The following is a 22,687-nucleotide window of genomic DNA, read 5'->3' as shown; positions in this document are numbered from 1 at the left end:
TCGGACCCAACCATTTACAATTTATATCAGCATGATTAATTACGAAGCTTAAGCACTTACTATCTAGGCACAATACATTTTTCATATTTCCATCAGGCAGCACAGACGGTCTACAGACCAACAGCCTTGAGATTACAGACACATTCCTTTCGACTTTTATTATAACCTCCTTAATTGTGTGCGCTGAGACAGACTACTGTGTAGTTTGTACAGCTGATGGGATTTAATGACCCTTTCACTCTCTAATCACTCATCCACGTAAATCAAACACCCAAAACAATGAGCAAAGAAGGAGCATCTGCCAAAACAGCAGTTAGAGGCCAATAGGCGCTTTATTGAACGTGGCCTTCAAGGTAGCACAGCCTGTCAGGCAGAGATTGCTCCCTGGAAGGGCGCCATGACTCGGTGAATGGTGCTTTTGTTTGGATGACCGCGTTAAATAATAACCAGCATGTATGCGTCTCAAGCCATGCCAGTGGGGTTCTATAGTCCCGTATGGAGACGCACGCAAACACACACTCGCACGGCCCCCTCTGCACTCGTGCGTTTCGACTATGCACCGATGAACAGAACGATTATTCAAGAGGGGGCTTTGTATTGCAAGCACTTACCACGACTCACGTCGCCACACAAGCATGTGGGCCAGCTAATATCCGCGCTCCCACGGCGATGACAGCTTTTGCACATATCCCTTTCCATCATGGGATGGATCGAGTTTAAATACAGTATCTGATAATGTTCCCTTTGAACTCAAATATTACCCCTTTCGGTTCGGGACCGTTTCTGTAAGGCCTGTGCGTGTCTTCTCTCTCTGCGGACTTGAGCAGACAGAGGTAGGAGGAGGTAGACGAACTCTCCTTCTTGTGTAGGCCTATTCTCTTATGACTGTGCTTCACTGGTGGTTTTTGAAGGAACGCATTCACAGCCTATTTTTGATGAAGCACCACAGCAAAAAAAGCCTTTTGTGTCTTATTTGTTTTTCATTTATTCATACATTCATTCATTTCATTCTTTTGTATTGAGTGTAATCTGGTACTTTGAATTCCAATGTCGAATTCATCCAAGTGATTTCTGTCGAAGGTGTGGTTTCCATGTCTGACGCACGTCAGTGGAATCTGATTCATTCAAGTTGTGTAAAAACTTATATTTCCCTTCAAATTCTGCTGACATTACTGACAACTTTGCTGCGCTTTCCTCTTGGTGTTATACTTCATGACACATTTGCATACACAGCACAGCAAACCTTAGGACCTTTTGGGCAATCAAGGTAAAAGCAAGACTTAGAATTTTTTTAAAAGCCAGAGCTGAATTATGGTCTGTTGTGAGAGATATGCATATTTGTGTCAGAAGACATGTGCTCGTGTTTTATCTATATTCTGCGTGTATGTGTTCACACTGCAAAGCAAATGATTCGGTTTCACAACACCACAATATTTAAGTTACAGCTCAACATAAGGATGAGTAAATTCTCATTGTCACCTTTGATATGGTGTCAGGTTTCAGGACATAACTCTTTTATGAGAATTTACTCCCCTATCACTGATAATCTACATGTTTGAGACATTCATATACTTCTGAACATTTGTCATTTCTTGTCAACATGATACATGCTTTCCTCAAGAATTACTTCAGAAATGTATCGGAAAGCAGACGCTGCCATAAATCTGGAACAGCTTGTTGGCAGTGTGTTCAATCTCCAGCGCAGAAAATCATTTTAAGCAGGTTAACAATAGCAAAAAATGGGTGACTGGAGTCATCAGAAACTAGATTTGGAAAAAAGTAATTTCAATTTAAAAACATAGAAATAGACATAAGAATTACGCATCAAATCATTTGTTCCGCCACTGGAAAGTTTTTATTTATGAAGCTGTAATGGTTTAGATAATGATTCTGTGCTTGGGTTCCAAATCAATTCCACGATTGCCCCCTACTGGTAGTAGAAATGTTGTCACCCTAGAGACGCAAAACACTCTCTCAGCATTTAGTATACTTATTAAGAATGTATCCAAGTTATCTCAAGATCTGTATATTTAAGCATTTAGTAATTACAGTGCAGTTTTTATATCATATGACATACATCAAACTACACAATATTGTATAGACCTTTCAATCTAACAATGGCAACGAGAATAGAAATGAGAGTCAAAATATAGAAGCACGAGATCAGCCTGCGGGGGTTGAACAGTCTTTGGTAATTAATTCGGTAAGATCTTTGTGCCCTGCAAGCTTAGTATTTAATAGGATCAGTCTCACATGGTCGATGGCTGAGCCAGTTCCTCCGTGCCTTCTGTTAATCCAATACGGTTCACTCCACAGCAGGTGCCACTCTCATACCAATCTAATAAAATGTGTACCCGCGGAGATTTAGGCCACTACTTACTCCCAGGGACGTGCGACTCTACTCTCCTCTGTACACAACCGTGCTCTTCTCCGTCTCGTATACCTTCACCTCGTGGAGCGTGTCGGGGGGGAGACGCTTGGATATGTTGTCCCAAACATACACGGCCAGGTTTTCGCTCGTGCTGCGCGACAACAAACGCATGGGCTGCTGAGACATCTGTGCACGAGCACCTGAGGCAGTAGGTGTTACGCCCCCGATGCGTACCTGACTATATCCGCGAAGTAAGAAACATCCAGGTCCAGGTTTTTGTGGTCAAGCGATTTCATGACGGTCTCCTGGAAGGTTTATTCATATGGCCATTGTGCGATTTAATACGCAGGCACAAATAGCCGTAACCTGATAAACTGTAAGAGAAGCTCTTACCTCTATATGGTGCTGCACATCTGAGAAGTTCATCACCATTCCTGTGATTGGGTTGATCTATGCGGACATAAATCTCAGCTGTGTACACTTTTTTATCGTTTACAAACAGCTTATTCACTCTGTGCACTATACAATCTACAGCTATAGGCCTACTTAATGGCTTTTCCATAGTCTACTTTTACATTTTACAAGCAAATACGCTTTGCCATAAGGCAATATTAGTGGAATTCTGCCTACCTTTCCTCGTACTGTCACTTCAACTGAAAATACAATGTGAACTTGTTTAAGTGGGCAAGGGGGCATGAAAACTTGCATTTAAACATTATGAAGTCAATATTTCAGTGAAATATTTAGGCTAGTGTTTAAGAACCGACAGTTCCGTAAACTCACCTTTGTAGTTGTGGCCATGTCCATTGGGATTGTTGCATTTTTCATAAATCTTCTTATTCTCTTCGTCGCTTAGTAATTTGCTACCAAAACCGTTATTATAAACGTTATAGGCAAAGAAGCGGAGAATTTTATTTCTTTTTATTTGATTTGTAAGCAAAGTCAAAATATTTAAACACATCCCCGCAAAGTTAATAGTTGTATTTTGATCCATCGCCAAGTTGTCTTTAGGAAGTATGTAACTATGCACACAAAGACATTTGATGATTAATGATTTACCTGTGCAATCGATGGCAAGCGCTGAAACTCTGCACTCGTGTGATGTATGCGATGCGTTCAGCTGCGTAGTTTCCACGGTTCATTCTCTTTCTGTGGAAATCGCTGCCGGTGCGACAATGAGAGCAAATTTCCAAAGTACACTGTCGTTCAATATTAAACTGGAATATTTTATATGCTCGCAGCAAAGGTGCGTTTTCATTGGTCGGTTCTATGCAGATGCGTCTTTATCCCGAAGGAATAAATACATTAGCTTTTAATCCACAACGTCCAAACTCAACGTGTAAAACGTAGTTAATAGCATTTAGTGATTGAAGGTTTTCATGTTATAAACTGAATTCAGAATTCGTTTATCTTTTTTTCGTTTTTATTTTCAAGAGAAATTTTAATTTTTTAAAATAATATATGCATTACTAATATAAAAAAGAAAAAAAAACCCAGAGTATGAAAACAGAAAGAAGAAAAAATGTCGAACAATTTCCATGATCCTTTACTAAACACACTGTATGTATCTTAATGAGCTGCAAATTTTTAAAATTAGACTGCAGTTTATGTAACATCTCTTAAGCCTGTCATATAGCATAGACGGTCAGGAAGCACAGGTGAAGAGACAAAAATCAGGAGAAATCTGAACAAGGTGCAATATAGTAAACACTGTAAATTTTGTCAAAGAGTTTTTGTTAACCATAAGCTCCATAATAACATCAGAGTCACATGGTCGATAGCTGAGCCAGTTTCTCCCTGCATTACACCAACTCAATAGATGTAGACCACAGGAGGTCCTACTTGCTTTCTAATCTAATAAAAATCTATGAGCACTGAGATTTAAAACTCGTCTCCACTGACGTGCCACCCGCAGCCTTCAGCCAGACGTCAGCCGGGTGAACTGGCCTACTCCCCTCGGTACACCACCATGTTCTTGTCCGTCTCATACAGCTTCACCTCATAGAGCGTGTGAGCAGGAAGGAGTCTGCTCATGCTCTCCCAAATGTACACGGCCAGGTTTTCCGTCGTGCTGCATGACAAACACACATGGGCTGTCAAGGCATCTCTGTTCGTGCGCACATGGGAACGTGTGCTGTGGCTCGTACCTGACAATGTCTGCAAAGAACGGGACGTCCAGGTCCAGGTTTTTGTGGTCAAGTGGTTTCATGATGGCCTCCTGGAAACACGTTTATTCAGATGGTCATTGTTGGTGCAACATGAACTGCAGATGTGCTGTAGCAAGACGAAGTGACCATTTTAAATTAACGGCATTTTATATAAAATGATGTTTTTGTGGATTTCCTTAACCTATTAAACTACAGGGAACAACCCCTGCTTACTGATTGCTGTTCCATTCCAACATAACTTTATTCAGTGCATATTTTGCAGAAATGCTTGTCAGAGGTTTTTGTAGTCTGTAGAGGAGAGGTAAATGGCATATCTACAAAGGCCAGGTATAATCCTTAAAGTCACTCATGTAGACATTTAAAATCAATGAAGATGAAATCTCAAAACTAAGAATAGACGATGACACGTAGTGGCAAGACTATGAACTACAGGCTGGATGCCTCTGCACTGAATTCAGTGTAAAAATAAGTCTTCTTGTTAGTATAAAACCACTGTAAGTCTAAAGTGGAGATCTTGTTTATCTCAGGCATGGACTGTTCATTTTCCCCATAATCTGATGATTCAGGACTTTTATGTTCTATCTGTAGAACTAACTGCCCTCTCTGATTTTACATTGTACTTCATTAACCTTATTTCAGCAGAGCTTATGATAACCAATGGCATTTGGCTCATCTCCAACTGCCACCAACCTGCTCTATTCCTTATCACCCCATGAACATCACACACACACACACACACACACACACACACACACACACACACGCGCCGCACGCACACGCACACACACACACACACACACACACACACGCGCCGCACGCACACGCACACACTGTTTACCCCTCTTTGCACCTCTTCCCTTTTCCTCACACCTCCTTCCCTCTTCTGTAGTAAATTAGACCTTCTCTAAATACAACTGACTCTGGTATCTTGATTTGGGGTTCAGAGCAGACTGGCCAGAATGAGAGACTGTTGTTCTTCACCTGAACAACAAAGTAAAAAACTTACATCTGGTGTGGGGAAGGAACCTCTAAATAAAATTAAATAGTGTCGCCATTTTCCAGCTTTTACTAGTATGTCCTAAGCATAATTCAGACCATGAGCTATGTTTGCTTGCTAATATAAGCCTTTTTTCACATTCACCACCAATGTTGGCATTAATTTCATGTAATTTCTGAATAAACAGCCTGAAAATTCAGGCATGTTATTGCAAGCAGAAAGAAATACCCTGAGAAAACAAGAGTGTATAGTTAGTGTGAAGCCCTTACCTCTATATGCTGTTTCAGATCAGTGAGATTCATCACCATTCCTGTGTTGTGGTCAATCTATATAAAGACAAATCACGATGTTCCTGATATTCATAAATATCTAATTTTCAATGTGTTATTACCTTAAACAATACAAATACATTTAGCATTTTCTAAATTGTTTAAGCTGTAGCATGTCATAAGTCAATTTGAGCAGAGTGCTGACTACCTTTCCACGTACTGTCACTTCAACTGAAATACAAACAACAAACATCTGTTTATGTTTGTGCCAAAAATAAGACATTACGAGTCAAATCTATGGCTGCAAAACAAAGAATGGTGACTGACCTTTGTAGTTGTGTCCATGGCCATTGGGATTGTTGCATTTTCCAAATATCCTCCTATTCTCTTCATCATTTAATGATTTACTAACAGAAATAATTTTTGTTGACTTTACATGCGAATAACAGGACATAAATCTAACACAAACTGGATAACACAAAAAAAATCATAGAAACTACAACTCCCATAATTCATTTGAGTCGACGCACAGAGCAACAGGTTTTACATGTTTTATCTTCCGCATAGAGCAGATCACAGCAACAGTGGGTTAAAAGATTTTAGAATTTAATATGATTTAAAGAATAAGCCAGAATAATTCCAATCTCTCCTAGCCAAATGGGAAGAGTCAGATGTTCTAATCTATCACACGGTTTTGTGACTATGTAACTACACAAAACATTCGCTTAATACAAACACACAAAATATGTAATTCAACACGTTATACCAAATATCAAATACAGTCCAATCGTGAGACATAGATATGCATGCATTTTTATAATAAAACAGATAACGGGCACGAGTGTTTAATGATTTACCTATGCAGTCGATGACAGGCGCTGAAACTCTGAACTCGCGTTATATATGCAATTCGTTCTCCAGCGCTGTGGCTACACGTCATGTCTTTGTCCATTATAAAATATTTGGAGTTCGCGACAATGCAGAGTAAGTGTAACTATGTCGACCATGCAGAGCGAAAATGAACTATAGTTTAATAGGAATATGGTGTATTTCTAAGCGCTCGGTTAAGGCGCGTTTTCATTGGTCAATTCTGTGGGTTGTGTGTGCAGCTTCTTCATTATCCGGGATGCACGAGCGAACAGTTTTAATCAATTCCAGGTTATGGAGAACCGGAACCAGTAATTTGTACTCGGGGATCCTTTTCTTCGTTGGGCAAATGAAGTTGTATCAAGCGACGTTTGATTTTAGAAAAAAACATTCGTTACGGAACAGTTCTAAACCCAGTCTAGGGCGGACACTAAAGTGACCCATTACGTTTTGAAAAACCAAAAAATAAAAATAAATAAATAAATAAATTGTGCCAAAGCGATATCGGCCACGTTAGGTAGACTTGGGTGTCTGGTGTATTGCATTCTCTCGTCATTTGTATGTGTTTGAGTGTTGGATGCACACATACACAGACCTGATTTTGATTCCTGGGCACAGCTTTGAAGGAGAACTACATTTTCAGCTGTTATGCAGAAATAGTGAGAAGGTTTTAACATGTGCCTCGCTCAAAATCAGATCTGGTACATTGAGAAAAAGTGTAAGGACAAACGTTTCGCAATACTGTAAATGGTCTACATCACCATTCACATCCAGTGTACCCATGCTCCAACACCTTCGACATCACCATTCACACCCGTGCTCCTTTAACTGCATTGTTTTAGATGGTAGACTCACACACTCACTCGTTTCCAGACTCAGTTTATTGTGTACCAATCTGACAAACAGAAAGAAAGCGTTGTCACTTCCAGCAAAATAGTATTGCAAAATGTTATGGTGATGTAGATGGTGTTGAAGCACGGGTACATTGGGTGTGAATGGTGATGGGGATGGTGTTGGAGCACAGGTACATTGGGTGTGAATGGTGATGGGGATGGTGTTGGAGCACAGGTACATTGGGTGTGAATGTTGATGTCGAAGGTGTTGAAACACAGGTACATTGGGTGTGAATGGTGATGATGGAGCATGGGTACATTGGGTGTGAATGGTATTGGAGATGGTAATGGAGCACGGGTACATTAGGTGTGAACGGTGATGATGGATCACGGGTACATTGGGTGTGAATGGTATTGGAGATGGTGATGGAGCACGGGTACATTAGGTGTGAATGGTGATGATGGATCACGGGTACATTGGGTGTGAATGGTATTGGAGATGGTGATGGAGCACGGGTACATTAGGTGTGAATGGTGATGATGGATCACGGGTACATTGGGTCTGAATGGTGATGTATATTTTCATGGGAGTGATGGACAGTGAGAACATTTTTAGGCTCATCTAGTGTGACGAGCACCAGAAGGTCAAAAACAGCCTGACAGAAAAGAAGCAATAAGATTTAAAGAGGTCCTCAGTAATCTTACTTTTCTTTTCAGAAAAAAAGTTTGTTTTTCAATTGCTTTTATTATGCAATTCTGAACGGTCACCAGATTTACACCTAAAGTTGTCGTTATTCACATAGACTATGTAGTTCTAAGTTTCATATACAGTAGAATGTATGAAATATCATGTTTATTATGCAAGTAATTTTCAGACTTTATAAGAATAAACACAAAGTAAAAAAATGGTGTATGGATACATTAAAGTATTACTTTGTATTAGTTATACAAAGATAATTTTAAGAGGCTTGATCACGGTAAATGAAGGTACAATGTGCTCATGACATGATTCATACAGTCCATTAAAGTTACCACTTAAACATGTATATTCACAGTTTGCAACAATGACCGTTTATAAACATTTCCACTTTTTTATCTACCATTATTCTGATGAGATCTAAGATCTCTTTTGAATATTATATTTGAAACACAAATTTAAGTTCATCACATTTTTCTTTTCAGGTCACTGAGAACTATAGAATTTGTTGTAGTCATAAGTGTCTTCACATTTGCTCAATATGCACTCAGTAATCGCTTTCACACTTATCTCGAAAATGCCCTTAACGTGCATTCTGTAAGCGTACAGTTACTGAACACAGCAGAGATACTGACACTGTAGCATAGCTGTGAGTGGTAATCTGGTAGGAGTTTATCAGGCACAGCAGCAGTGCTGGGCCGTTTTTACACAACTGTGGTCCACCATCCAATAACATGCCACATCGGTCCTGTTGTCAGAAAGTAACCAGTAATGGAGGGCTAAAGGAAACACACACTGTACAAGGCAAAATATACAATAGAAGTCAGTACTTGTGCACCTACTTAACATACCTGCCTGGTATACCTACCCAAGGTACTTTTAATAACATGTTTAGTGAGTGTATTTTACAGTCATTACAGGATTTCTGGCCGTTTGGTGAAACATCTAGCAACTGAACACAGTTTGTCCTTTCCAAATATATACATGCATATTGAACATGGGGCAAGCAGACTTACTCATTTATACTGACATTCACAAAGATGTTACAAATTACAAAGTTATACAAAAGCAACAACACTCTGAAAGTGAGTCAGGATATTCAGGATATTCAGATTAATTCTCCTCCAGAATCTCTTCCATGGTCTCCCCCAAAGTCATCTCTCCATCACTGCTAGACAGGCTCTTCCTGATGCAGAAATCCACACCTGTGCACTGAACGAAGGACACCTCTGCCGACTGAACCGTCACTTGCGTCAGCTGGGCTTGCATGGGTGCATGGCTTCCGCCATCGTATGAATCGCTGTGGTCTGAGGGGTGATTTGGTCCCTTCTGCGAGGTCTTCCATAGGTATTTGGGGTGCATGCCAACGAAACAGTTGTGAACCTCAAAGCGGTTGGCGAAGAGAAAGACACGCCACCTGTTCTTCAGCTCAGCTTGGACCTAGAGGTAAAGGAAATGCAGCATCACCCTTGAAAGCATGGAAGTCTCTCAGAGCAAATTTTATGAATGAAGTCAAAGGTCCTGACTCACTGAAGCTTATAAAGTGACATGAATAATGAAGGAATACCATAACATTTTGCAATGGTTTCAGGCTGAGATACCGTATCAATTAATTGAAATGAATGGGAAGTGAACATGAACATGGGAACATGGTAACCTGAACATGGTTCAGGACCACATATGCTAAAGTTAGTGACTTACCTCTCCATTGGCAAAGCAGTACAGGACTGCAACCAGAAAGCCCTAGTGTAACACAACACTATGGTCAATAAAGGGCAAGTAGAATAATTTTGCTGGGCAGTAAAAGGCCAATGTCATGTATTACCTGAAAAGAGCTCAGGGTTAGATTGATGAAGTTTCGCGCATAAAGTTGACTCCCCTCCATAGTTTCATCAGTGATTATCATGAACACGATCTCATGGATCCCGAGCAGAGGGATCAGCACCAGTGTTGCTCTGGCTAAACTGCAAGGACAAATTATCGATGGAAAAAGGTCAAAGAGAAAATCCATAAATCTATCACAGAGTCAAGCCATTGCAGAGAATACATGTACCTGTATCTGTAATCTGTAAACTTTAGTTGGTCAGCTTTTAACTTTGACAGCAAAAGCTTTATGATTCTGAGAAATATGCAGAAAACAACCTGAAAAACAAAGAAATAGCTGACCAATCACATCACCTTACATGCTGCCTGAGCCATTTATTATTTTTAAGTGCTACGCACACCTATAATAATCATAATAATGGACCCCTAGAGAAACTGGAATCCACAGGGTTAAAATGCAGTGGCTTTTCATGTACACTTCTACAGTACTGATTTAGGTTCTGTCCCAGCTGGAGTACAACCACTTAGCTCTGCCCCTTGACCCTAAAAGCAACCCATAAACCATAACAGGAAACTTGCTAATTCATTCATAATGTCATCATGTTGTTCAACTAATATGGGCATAAATGATTAGCTCACAACATAAAAAAAAGACCAAACATTGTTTTGTATTCAGTTGAGCTGTTACACGCAAAGCCGTGCAGCAATCTCATTGTTCATCATGTGAACTCTTTAATGCAGCAGACATCTTTCTCTGTGTCAATCGTGCACTTGTGTTATGACGTGGCTGGAATGGATTATTGTGATCATAATGACCAAGTAGTGCTAATAAAACATTTATAATGACAGTATGAAAGGCATGAGACATAATACTCACAAACATTGTTAGTGTAATTGGACCTCTAATAATCCACCAGATCCAACTTTTGGTAATGAACCAGCAGCTTTGGTAGAGAAAAGATCATCGGTCACTAATTAAAAATACTAGAGCAACCTGAAGAGTAAGATCTTGAAGTACTCTTATAATGTGTCTTATAATGCATATCATGTTTTATATCATGTTACTCTTGTTGAAAATGATTACTTATATACAGTATATCTATGTAAGAAACTTACCCTTTATTTTCATATAGAACTTTAACGACTGTCCATGGTATCACAAACAAAAACGGAGTTCCTGAATGAAGGCAGTCACATCATTTTTAAAGGGAAATATCAAAATCTCTTAAAACAGAAATGAATTCTGAAACAAAATGCCCTGAAGGTCTGATGTACATTGTACATATACTGTATAGTGATAACCAATTAATATGAGACATTCGAGAGTGTATGGATCAGAGTGTATGGCCTACCCCATCCTACCAGCATGTATCTCTTCAGCAGACGCCTCTTGGTCAATACTGCTGTGAAGAGCAGGGTGTGCAGAAATATCGCTTCCACCAGGAGCCAGAAATAATTACACCCCACAAAATACTGCATGGACACCTTGGAGGCCTTACAGATCAGTAATATCTGGGAGATAAACATGTTTCATTAATGACTTTTCTCTGATGAGTTTATGAACAGCTGTCTATTCCAGTGCTGCTCATCCCAGTCCTCAGGGCCTCTACTGACAGTACCACAGCTCTGTCCACGTTCCCTAACCAACGTTCCCCAGGACGTTAGAGCAAAAGTGTGGAACCGTCTGGTGAGCCTCAAGAACTGTGTTGAGGAACACTGGTCTATTCCACATGCAGTACATTAACTAGGCTTGTAAACTCAGTCAAAGAACATGGCTTTCTGTAGTGCAATTAGGAGTACTGTAATTTCATTTGAATTATTCAATGTCTTAAATGGTCTCAGTCAACAATATTTATGACAGTAAAAAAAAGAGAAGATGAAGTACTGTGGAATCTGTGTAGCTGTTCCATCCGATTTCATCCTTGGGCACGTTGGAATACATGATGTATAATACAATTTCTTTGGCAATGACTGCAATTGCTCTAAACATGAATGACACAAATAAGTTCATGTGGATGTAATTCCTTGTGCAGTGAAGCTTCCTGAAAGTTAGAAATAAATATTATTAATCACTTGTTTTGGCTGTGGTCAATATACGTAACATACTCTAACTGTAATCAATATAAAAAGCAAATCGGATCACTGGAGCCAGCAATTCAAGAGAGGAAAGGCAATATTTCATCAATGTGACCAAGACTGTGACACTGGAGTCTACTCAGAAACATTACTAAGTGATAAAGGTAAACCTAATCATATTTTCACAGTTCAATTGATAGGAAATACTAGATCAAATGGCAGTTGCAGATGGTGGACAACAACGATGTGTCATGCACAAGTGCTCAGAAACGTTTGTTAGGCAGCATGGATGTGGTGACGGGGAACAGAGGACTGAGAGTAGAACCCCACTCACCTCAAAAGGCCCATAGTAACCATGGCCAAAGAGAGGGTGGCCAAGGACAGCGAGTAGCCAACAATGGAGAGGATCCTCAGCACAGTCTGTCGATACTCTTCATCCTCCTGCATTAGGAGATGTTCAAGTTACCGTATTTTCCAAATTGACGCAAGGATGAAACTGAGGGTTGATATGCTAAACGTGTACCTCAGCTTTGAAAAAGTGAGCTACGTCTTTACACTCGGACTGATTTTGCCACACAGAATTCCCCTCTTTCTTCCACGTCCCATTTTCTGTGCATATCTTATACACCCTTCCTGAGAAGCCTAAACAGAACAGTCATGAAATTTATTATAAAACACAATTTGACTCCGATATGCTTTTTAAATATCGTTTTAAGTTAGTAATTTAAATAATTTATTGTATTCATAGTCCTCAGCACTGATTTCTTTTTTAAACTGACTGAAAAAGCTTCATAATATCAACAAATCTCCATGATGTTTTGAGGTCATTGCCTATGCAAATGGCTGACTTTGACCTAAGAGCCTTTTCTGGAGAGCAGTCATGACTCACCTCATAGTGACAACAGTGCTGCCCTGCTGTCTCAAGGATGATGTGAAAAAACAAACCGTCAGACCTCTGTATGTATGAACATCTGCGCATGTGTGTGTGTGTATGTGTGTGTATGTGTGTTTACTTGATAAGATGTGTGTTTCTCATGATAAGATGTCAGTTGTTACAGGAGAGCAGAAAGGATGTGCACCTTCCTTGATCCATGGCAAATATGGAGGACACAGTACTGATACAATCCCAGGAGATGAATGTGGCCAGCAGGCGAACACATCAGACGTACCATTGCAGTATATTCCTTTAGAATACACATGAATGATTACATTAATCAGACATACCATTGCAGTATATTCCTTTAGAATACATATGAATGATTACATTAATCAGACGTACCATTGAAGTATATTCCTTTAGAATACATATGAATGATTACATTAATCAGACGTACCGTTGCAGTATATTCCTTTAGAATACATATGAATGATTACATTAATCAGACGTACCATTGCAGTATATTCCTTTAGAATACATATGAATGATTACATTAATCAGATGTACCATTGCAGTATATTCCTTTAGAATATATATGAATTATTACATTAATCAGACATACCATTGCAGTATATTCCCTTAGAATACATATGAATGATTACATTAATCAGACGTACCATTGAAGTATATTCCTTTAGAATACATATGAATTATTACATTAATCAGATGTACCATTGCAGTATATTCCTTTAGAATGAATGATTACATTAATCAGACGTTCCATTGCAGTATATTCCTTTAGAATACACATTCTACACATTTAGAATACACATGATTATGTTAATGAATTAGATGGAGAATAAATATACTTTTATTAAAAGTAGTGTTGACTGTGGATGAAGTATGAAGGTGTTTGAGGTGTCTGTATTTGTTTGACGTACCAGTTAGAGTATGCAGGGTAGCTTCCAAACTTCTGCTGCAGTTTTCTCTATATTCTGCACGTTTATGTATCAAATCATGGAGCACAGAACCTGTCACCTTTTAAAAATAGTTAAAAACAAAGCAAATTTAATTTAGGCACATATATATATATATATGTAATAATTGGTTTGTTAAGGTTTGTAGAATCACATCTCACCAAGTCTAATCACAAGATGGCAGTATTTAAAAGGAATTACTCTAAGGCACATTATATAAGCAATGCATATTATCTTCACTGTGGAAGTAACTTGTAAAAGCATTTTTAAGTAATTAATGTTTTTTAAACAAATTTTCAAAATACTAATGCATTTTGAACTAATTTATGTCAAAATTCGATATATTCTGTATACATTATAAATATTCAAAGTAGACTTTCTAGACTAATTATCATGTAATATCTGAACAGCTAAAATAAGTCACACATAGTTTAAAGGTCTGAAGAGCTAAATACAGGTGTAAATACTTGTCTAAATAGGTTAGGTCAAAAAACAGCACTAATTACAAATCAAAATACAGGTCTAATACAGGTCTTTCTAGGTGAGTAACTGCGATGTTATGTGCACTTTCTGCCTGCCCACAACCTAGCAACCTTTTTCTCACACTGTTATCATTTACTAAATATTTACCAGAGCGCAGATTTAAAAATTGCCATTTTTTTGGTGGGGGAAAGGGGTGTTTTAGAATAATTTACATGTTTCAAACTTGTTTTCTACTAAATTGTACCTTTTATTACAAGATGTACTTTTTATATACTTTATATAGATACTGTAATGCATACAACAGAAGTGTATAAATCATATTAGCATGTTAATATTGCATTACATATTTATAATAAAAGCACAGTAGTAATACTATAGTTTTTAGCCTTTTATGTAACTCAAATAAAATTATCATATCTGGGCTTCCTCGTACAGGGCTGCTTTTCTTCTTCCAAGCAATCATAAAAATGCTGAATGTGTATGACAGATAACATTTCTCATGTACCTGAGACCTGAATTATACCTGCACTTAAACCAGGGAAGGAACTTACACAAAACTCATTTGCCAATTGTGTAAAGGATGAAGTCCAAGTGAAAGAACACCACCCCACCCTTCAGCTCTTTTGTACACAACAGTACCAATGGAAAGGTTTTGGAGGAACACTTGGCAGCTTTATGAGCAGGACATTGCGGGACACGATGCAGGTGTTTGCACTTACCCGCGTGTTGTGAAGCAGAAGAAGGAAAGCAGGGAGCAGGGTGGTTCCCCAGCCTGGCAGCTTTGCCCCCGGCCCTGCGGACAGTCCTGTGGACATGGTTCACCGCACCCCTTCCCGCGTGGCTAACAGGACACTGTTACATCCCGCTACATCGCTGAGGCCCCTCAGTGGCTCCTGCTTTTGCCTGTTGGAGGGTCCTGTGAAATCAGTGAAATCAGTCCCGAGATTGCCGTCGAGCACTATCCCAGTCCTTCAGGGCTTCACCTAAATAGCCTTGGTGTAAATGTTCTCAGGAAGAAGCGTTGTCTTGTAGTGTGGATGGGTCAGGCAGGTCTTCAGGGCTCGGTGGACAGACGCGAGGTCTTCAGCTCCAGTCTCGGCAGGCACCCAGTCCTCAAATGAGAACGCCTGTGCTGCTCCGCTTGGGTTGCTCCCCTCCCGGACCTCTTCAGCCAATCAAGATAAGGCAAGAGGCAAACCTCTTACTTTCTGGGGAATTAGACAGACAAAAAAGAAGCAAGTCTGGATCCTGAACTCATAACTGACCCCAAGCCCACGTATCAAATCTAAATCACATTCTCAAAAGGGATTTTGACTGCAAGATGGCACACAGGGGTTATGAATACCCATGAATCATCTCTATGAGAGGCTCTTGACTCCAGAGATACTGTGTCTCATCCTACTGTAATAAATCAATCTAAACAATGTCTATATTTGATAAACAATCGAGTTACCAAGTTGGTTAAACAATCTTAACTCGATGAAGCATTTTTTTGAAATGCAGCCACACAAAAACTTCTAATCTTCTTAAAATTCCTAGACTATTTTTAATTTATGATGTACCAGTAAAGTAAAAACATAGTTTAAAATCATGTTAAGATACATTTACATTTCTTTAAAATTTGGTTTGATTATTCTATAAGCTATATCAGAATAGGATTAGAATGTGAATGCTGAAGAACAAATGTAATAAAAGTGACCATGACCCACAGTTCTATTTATACTTTATTTCTGTCAACTCTCATATCTCCTATAGCTTTAACCTGGTGATAGTAATGGACTATAATCTTCTTATCTGAAGTAGTAGCAAATCAAACCATTTTCCTGATTAAACAAATAATAACCATCAAACACCTTCATTGCACCTTTGGAGACGGATGTCTCTTACTCTGCACCACTGGAGACGGATGTCTCTTACTCTGCAGCACTGGAGACAGACGTCTCTTACTCTGCACCACTGGAGATGGACGTCTCTTACTTTGCACCACTGGAGAAAGACGTCTCTTACTCTGCACCACTGGAGATGGACGGCTCTTACTCTGCACCACTGGAGACAGACGTCTCTTACTCTGCACCACTGGAGATGGACGTCTCTTACTCTGCAGCACTGGAGACGGACGTCTCTTACTCTGCAGCACTGGAGACGGACGTCTCTTGCACTCCAGCTGCGTCTTTATGAGATGGGATCATAAGAAAGACAACCACAAGATGAAACATAAACACATAATACATAATGCTTTCATATATTACCAATTTGGTTAATTAACTCAATATATTACCTTACCAACAATGCTTTTTGTCAATTATGTAAAAGAAAAAATCCAAAGAGACTTGATCTGGGGAGACAGGGCACAGCAATAATGGATCAAATGGAAAAATTATTGGCTTTGTGGGTCTGCACAGTCTTTTGTCATTAGAACATTTGTCAGCTCTTCGGTTTATGGCAAACCAGTTTAATCATAATCCAGTGAGGGCAGTACAAACATCAGCTCATAACTCACCCCAGCTCAAGCAGGTGGCACGTTCCCACTCATTATATATTGTATTGGGCGTTGAGGATTAGTAAAGCAAATCAAATACTACATGATACAATGGCATAACTATTACTGTATATTCCAGCATACCAGAAGCGTGGGATATGTTATTACAATTTAGCCATAAATATTAGTACTATAGTTCTCAGTTGCTGTACAGTATTATACCAAACCTCAGGTTTAGTTTATATAGACCAAGGTGCCCAATAGTGTCTGCCTAACCCTGTTGAGTTCAGTTACAAGTTAATTACCCATCTCCAGGTCTTTCATCTTGTCTTAAATAAAACACATCTGTGAAATGTTAGCTCATAGTCCTAATGCTGTTAGACAGGGATACATTGAATAATTGTGCAAAATCTATCGTTTAAATGGTGAGTGCGATCAAAGGCACAGACAGGAGAAATAGAACCATGTGTCTCTTTCTGTGATTCAGTAGGGCTGACTACAGATAATGATATGAGCTCTGAAGTGTCAATTTCACCCTCTTTTGAAATGATGAAAAGCTAATAAAGATGGCTACTACGTGCTGTGTGCTTATCCAATAAGGCTCGCTGGATGAGTTTTACTCATATCTGTCTACGCTCATGTTTTATGTAAAAGAGGCCTAGATATATGATATTTCATTATTAGGCACTGCATATATGATATTTCATGTTGTTCATTTGTAATAACTTATCCGAAATGATCAGCAAATAAAGCAATGTCCATACGTGTTGGTGATTGAAACTGGAAATGACCGTTCACACATTAACAGATCAGCTTATTCCCATTTGCCTGGTGCGCATTCCGGAGATGTAAACAAAATGGATGCTGCACTTGTACAGTTACTGGCTTTCTTGAGAAGAGACTTAAGGAACTTCCCATGATCTCTGTCTTAGGGTCAAGATGTGTAGCAGATACACAAAACAGAACAAGCAGCACAAAAATGGGGGGGATCTTCACCAAAGGCAACGCCTCTAGATCAAAGGTTGCAAACCATTAGCCCATTGCATGCCATACCTAAATTGTCAGAATATGCATGGATGGAATGCAGCCAAATGTCGTTAGTCTGGGTCATGACAACCTTCATGTTAAGCAGAAACTCAAACTTTCCTTATTTTCAATCTGCACAAGTTCCTATTATGTTCTATTAGATTGAAACTCTCAATAGTTTATGATAGGGATCACTGCAACATAATCGGTGCTGTGGTAAAAAAAAAAAACTTTCATCAGTTTTTTTTCCTTTTTACATTTTCTTCCTTTCCTTAATGGCGCATACGAGTTTTGGGTGTTGACAGTTCTCAGAGTTGCCTCAGAAGACCATAACACGGCATTACACGTCAAAGTCAAAGTGACACCGAGCACCATCTGAAACATCTGTGGAGGTGCACCAGTTCCTGTGTGCACACAGTGCAGGGCGCAAACCCCGTTCTGTACACACTGCACCCACAAATCACAGTGCAGCCCAGATCACCTCAGTGCCCTTATTAAAGCTTCAAGTTGTTTCTCTAAAACCAAAGTAAACCAAGATGTCTTTAAATGAGTACTGCCGAGTATGTTTCACCCCAGTTCTGATCCTTTTGTTTACAGTCCTTAGCCTCAGACTGAACCAGGTGACCCAAAGAAAGCTAAACGAGAATAAAATGGCTTTTCTCTTGTCATTAAACAGTTCCTCAATTATTTGTGTGTGTGTGTGTGTGTGTGTGGGGGGGGGGGGGGGGGGGGGGGGGTGACGGCATAATGTGGTTGTGTGTACTCTTCAGCGCCTCTCTCCCCCATATGGTCTGTGCTCATTCACAGGATTTAACCAAGATAAATGGTTGCATTAGACCATATGGGGAATGTGGCAGTCTGCAGCACTGAACGTGTGAGGATGAAGACTTGAAGGCAGGTGTCTGACCTTGGGTCTATGATATTATTCACACTGTACAAACATTAGGTCATGATTTGCCATAATGTATTAGCCAGTGGTTTGTCCTCGGGAGAATCAGCTTGGTGTCTGACATTTAACACAACATGCGGCCAGTTGAAAATCCTGGAGCATCATTTTAATTTGTGCAACAGGTTTTGGAGAAAATACATGTCAGACATCCCAAGTTGCAAAAGTTGATTTCAGGGAGGTTACCCCCCTGAGTGTAAGTTGTTGAACTTGTTGAAAATACAGTGTCAACTCAAAACCCACTCCAAATTGCTTAACTCAGAACTAGCTTTAATGGATTTGCCATGTCATTTTTTAAGCACGCCCATGAGTTTAATGCAATGCTTCAACAATGGGTTTCATCGCGTCACAGGCAAAACACTGCATTGATGAACAAAACACTACACTGATGAAATGCCAAGACAAAGCAGCAAAGCCCAGCAAAGCATCTGGGGCCCTGAAGAGTGTTCAGCACTTTTGTCATTGCACCTGTTTACAGTGGTTAGTGACTCCTTACAAAGCAATCATACAACAAAGATATGCTGAAATGAATCTGAAATGTATCTGAAATACATATAATACTAACATGTAATGCTAACAAATATAAAGCTAACTCATATAATGCTAACTCATATAATGCTAACAAATATAATGCTAAATCATATAATGTTAGCCTAACTCATTTAATGCAAATGTTGATAGAGAAAACAAAATACAGTTTTCTCTGTCAAGGCCACTGTTTATTCCTTTATAACCTCTTATGAAAATTTCATAAGAATATGAATAAACATTTAAACTTTTCATACACCCTTTACAGGATGAAGCTTGTAAAGCGGAGCCGTGTTATCTTCAGCTCTACACCACTGTTGTTCCGTTTTCCATGTCCATGTAAAATCCCATGATCCGGACAGGAAATTCTTTGGTGATCCCATAAATACTATAAATCGTGGCAGCCCAAGTGCATCATTTTCAGGTCACGTTTCTCTCCAAATTACCCCACAGTGTTGAAAGCATCCACACATCAAAGCATCAGAAGAGTTTCTTACATTTGGTAAACAACTGATTTTGTGGGGTAAGGGCCCCACAAATCCCCTGCCTCATAATGTTTATCACAAGCAGTAAATGGGTGAGCATGTTTGATAGTCCAAACAGGTGGTATCTGTGAAATTTAAACAGTCTGCCTGTTGAATGCATAAATTGTTTGGTTCAGTCAGTCATTAAAATGCCATGTGTGTGTTTTGCTTACTTTTTTATTGACTATTTTTTATTTTGTTAAGTGAACTCGTCGAGGGCGAAACTCTTTCGCTGCACCATTGATGCTCCACAACAGTGCTGAGCATCGCTTGCTTTTGTCTCCTTTCTCCCCACTTTTATGTGTTGCCAGTTTTCTACAGTTATTGTGTGGTAATGGTCTCCTGGGTAAAGCATTCCCAGTCTGGAAGGGTATAAGAACATACTTTCCTTTGGTATCCACCAATCCTGTCAGAACATGAAGTAGTCTGCATGCATGCACTGTATGCATGTCCCAGCAGATGCCAAGATGATCTAAGAGCTAGTTATCTAATAGTGAGGACACAGAACAGTGGAAGACAGCCAGTGAAAGCTGGGTCAGTTGTACTGGATCCCAAAACAGTGGCATGGATCATTACTTGGATTGAAACTGGGGTGTTATAAACTGTAAAAGGATTTTAATTTAAGCATGCACAGTAGCGCTCATGTTTAGTCGTGCAAGATGCATTAAGATGACTAATCTCTGATGATAACTTATTTTTATTAACATTTAATCACTGATTTTATTCACTATTTTAAGTTAAAAGAGAAAAATACACTCATAGTGTGATGCAATGTAACTTTAATAACTGAAAAGATATTTTAAGGAACGACAGACACCTGCCCTAGAATCATCATCGGTACATAGGTGACTTTCAATTCGCCTGCTCCAATAAACAGATGAGGCCCCACATGGATGTTTCGGAGGCGCGGAGCACAAGGCAGGCGATCGCGTGCCTCCTGACTCTGTTTACATCCGGAGAGCGCTGGCGAGCCACGGCCGGCCCCAAGGCAGAGAGTGAGGAGCCAGGCACGTCCTGTCCGAGCAGGAAAAACAAACAGGGCCTCCGGACATCGCGTCCTGCATCAGTCAACACAACACGGCGGGAGCTTGGGTCATAAGCGTGGCTCGGTCTCACCGGTCAGAGACAGCCCTGCGGGCTTTCAACGATGGGTGGGTACCTGTCCGCTCCACCCATGACATGTTGCACGCAGGACTTCACGAGCCAGCTTCCTCGCACCACCCGTCCCGGCTGATCGGCGGAGAGCGTGAATCCAGATGGACGCTCTAATAAGGAGTCCTGGGAAAGGACTCCGAAACGTCAATTGTCAGCCAGTTGTCACTGGGAAACAAGATGAGTGGCTCAGGTTGGAATTACCCAGCTGTGACACTTCTCTCACCTCCGCTCAATCTCATTAGCCACAATGCTGCCTGGCCCTCAGGCTCAGAAAGCCTCTGTAGCTGCACTCAGCCACCATTGCCGATAGCCCACAAACGTGGCCGAGATGGATCTCTCTCTGGATGTGCTGCCAATTTATTATTCACTTAGTGGCAAATGAGTTTGTTTCCAACCCCTATGTGGATGGCAGGGCAATCTGGTGAGAGTGATTTATTGGTGTTGCTGAAGATACAAGGGACCATGATCTTGTTTGGTGCTTCTCGGCCTGATGAATACACCCTGCACTGGACACTGGGAGGAGAGCCCATCCGTAGCTGTTGAATCGTGAAGTTTGTTAGTCTTGGTTGATGGATTTTATATTTGGACTGTCTCACACACATACTAAAGCCAGACATCTAAACAGTGAGTGTGAATAACTGTGTGTCCATGTCCATCTAACCCTTTACGGTAATGTTTAGGGTTTAAATTCAGGTTTTGTTAGATATGGCGTGTTTGATCATCGATGTAGTTATCATTGCGTAGGCTTCATCACAGGGTGATATACGTGTTCAGTCAACTATTAAAACAGGCAGTGCAGTGGGCAGCTTCAGAGAGTCTGGGGCACTGGGGGAGCTGATCTGAATATCTAGCACTATTATTTATCAACATCAGGAGCAATAAGCAGTAGTTGTTTATATCTGGGGAATTTCTACAGAGGTCAAGTGGGAAAGCAAAAGAAAGCTTGTTCTGGTTACATAGATGAACCATTCCTGAGAAACTGAGAAGAGGATTGTGGTTAGGGTTAGTGTTAGTTTTTTTGGATTATGGTTAGGGTTAGGTAAGGGTTAGTGTTAGTTTTAGGGTAAGGGTTTGGGATAAGGTTACGGTGAGGGTTAGCATTAATCCTAGGGTAAGGATTAGGTCAGGTTTAAGGTGAGGGATAGGGTTAGTTTTAGGATTAGGGTTAAGATAGGGTTAAGGTGAGAGTGTTTGTTTTAGGGTTATGGTTAGGATAAGGTTAAGGTGAGAGTTGGGGTTAGTTTTAGGGTTGGGGTAAGGTTAAGGTGAGGGTTAGGGATGGTTTTAGGATTAGGTATAGGATAGGTGAGAGATAGGGTTAGTCGGTAAACTATAGTACAGTGCATTACTGTTCAGTCCTCACTCACGTTTAGGTCAGTATCTTCAAACTGAACACACAAGTGCATTTCAAGAGTGGCAGTACTTGGGTCATTTGCATCAGTGTTTTAAATGATCCTCTCAAATGAAGGACATACCATATGCAAGACTCAGGCATGTGTCATAACATTTTCTTTCCAAAACATGAGACTGTAAACGAGCTTTTGGAAAGTAATCTTCAGATCTCCAGATCTTCCAGATCCAAACAGCTGA

General features: G+C 40.0%; 3 protein-coding genes across 3 annotated transcripts; all 3 read right to left on the bottom strand.

Moving 5' to 3' along the window:
* Nucleotides 1-1,829: 1,829 nt before the first annotated feature.
* LOC143510589 (6-pyruvoyl tetrahydrobiopterin synthase-like) lies at nucleotides 1,830-3,730 on the bottom strand. The gene is made up of 7 exons (XM_077000106.1): nucleotides 3,431-3,730; nucleotides 3,155-3,234; nucleotides 3,002-3,024; nucleotides 2,765-2,821; nucleotides 2,606-2,676; nucleotides 2,381-2,522; nucleotides 1,830-1,953 (listed from the first exon to the last, which is right to left on the bottom strand). Exons 1-6 carry the CDS (start codon nucleotides 3,511-3,513, stop codon nucleotides 2,399-2,401), a joined length of 438 nt encoding a protein of 145 aa, XP_076856221.1. The 5' UTR covers nucleotides 3,514-3,730; the 3' UTR covers nucleotides 1,830-1,953; nucleotides 2,381-2,398.
* Nucleotides 3,731-3,827: 97 nt separating this feature from the next.
* Nucleotides 3,828-6,942, bottom strand: LOC143510588 (6-pyruvoyl tetrahydrobiopterin synthase-like). The gene is made up of 6 exons (XM_077000105.1): nucleotides 6,663-6,942; nucleotides 6,133-6,212; nucleotides 6,014-6,036; nucleotides 5,806-5,862; nucleotides 4,519-4,589; nucleotides 3,828-4,442 (listed from the first exon to the last, which is right to left on the bottom strand). The coding sequence occupies exons 1-6, from the start codon at nucleotides 6,755-6,757 to the stop codon at nucleotides 4,319-4,321; spliced, it is 450 nt and encodes a 149-aa protein (XP_076856220.1). The 5' UTR covers nucleotides 6,758-6,942; the 3' UTR covers nucleotides 3,828-4,318.
* A 1,399-nt stretch (nucleotides 6,943-8,341) lies between these two features.
* glp2r (glucagon-like peptide 2 receptor) lies at nucleotides 8,342-15,560 on the bottom strand. The gene is made up of 13 exons (XM_077000104.1): nucleotides 15,159-15,560; nucleotides 13,921-14,017; nucleotides 13,182-13,286; nucleotides 12,626-12,744; nucleotides 12,437-12,543; nucleotides 11,912-12,068; nucleotides 11,379-11,538; nucleotides 11,143-11,203; nucleotides 10,904-10,970; nucleotides 10,256-10,344; nucleotides 10,028-10,166; nucleotides 9,904-9,945; nucleotides 8,342-9,642 (listed from the first exon to the last, which is right to left on the bottom strand). Exons 1-13 carry the CDS (start codon nucleotides 15,252-15,254, stop codon nucleotides 9,316-9,318), a joined length of 1,566 nt encoding a protein of 521 aa, XP_076856219.1. The 5' UTR covers nucleotides 15,255-15,560; the 3' UTR covers nucleotides 8,342-9,315.
* Between the last annotated feature and the right edge of the window lie 7,127 nt (nucleotides 15,561-22,687).

Source organism: Brachyhypopomus gauderio, chromosome 3 (assembly GCF_052324685.1).
Source record: "Brachyhypopomus gauderio isolate BG-103 chromosome 3, BGAUD_0.2, whole genome shotgun sequence".
NCBI classification, from domain to species: domain Eukaryota; kingdom Metazoa; phylum Chordata; class Actinopteri; order Gymnotiformes; family Hypopomidae; genus Brachyhypopomus; species Brachyhypopomus gauderio.
Note: the sequence above shows the minus strand (reverse complement) of the source record. Positions and strands in the feature narration are given on the sequence as shown.

Bases quoted from the DNA above. Each gene is read 5' to 3' on its own strand.
- LOC143510589 (XM_077000106.1), bottom strand. From the start codon at position 3,513: ATGAACCGTGGAAACTACGCAGCTGAACGCATCGCATACATCACACGA. The intron at 3,235-3,430 runs GTAAATCATTAA...CGGTTTTGGTAG, and splicing joins GCTTGCCATCGATTGCACAG to CAAATTACTAAGCGACGAAG. The intron at 2,677-2,764 runs GTAAGAGCTTCT...TAAACCTTCCAG, and splicing joins ATGTGCAGCACCATATAGAG to GAGACCGTCATGAAATCGCT.
- LOC143510588 (XM_077000105.1), bottom strand. From the start codon at position 6,757: ATGGACAAAGACATGACGTGTAGCCACAGCGCTGGAGAACGAATTGCA. The intron at 6,037-6,132 runs GTCAGTCACCAT...TTTGTATTTCAG, and splicing joins CCATGGACACAACTACAAAG to TTGAAGTGACAGTACGTGGA. The intron at 4,443-4,518 runs GTACGAGCCACA...TTTGTCATGCAG, and splicing joins TTCTTTGCAGACATTGTCAG to CACGACGGAAAACCTGGCCG.
- glp2r (XM_077000104.1), bottom strand. From the start codon at position 15,254: ATGTCCACAGGACTGTCCGCAGGGCCGGGGGCAAAGCTGCCAGGCTGG. The intron at 12,544-12,625 runs GTACACGTTTAG...CTCCTAATGCAG, and splicing joins CTCACTTTTTCAAAGCTGAG to GAGGATGAAGAGTATCGACA. The intron at 10,971-11,142 runs GTAAGTTTCTTA...TCTCTACCAAAG, and splicing joins GTTCTATATGAAAATAAAGG to CTGCTGGTTCATTACCAAAA.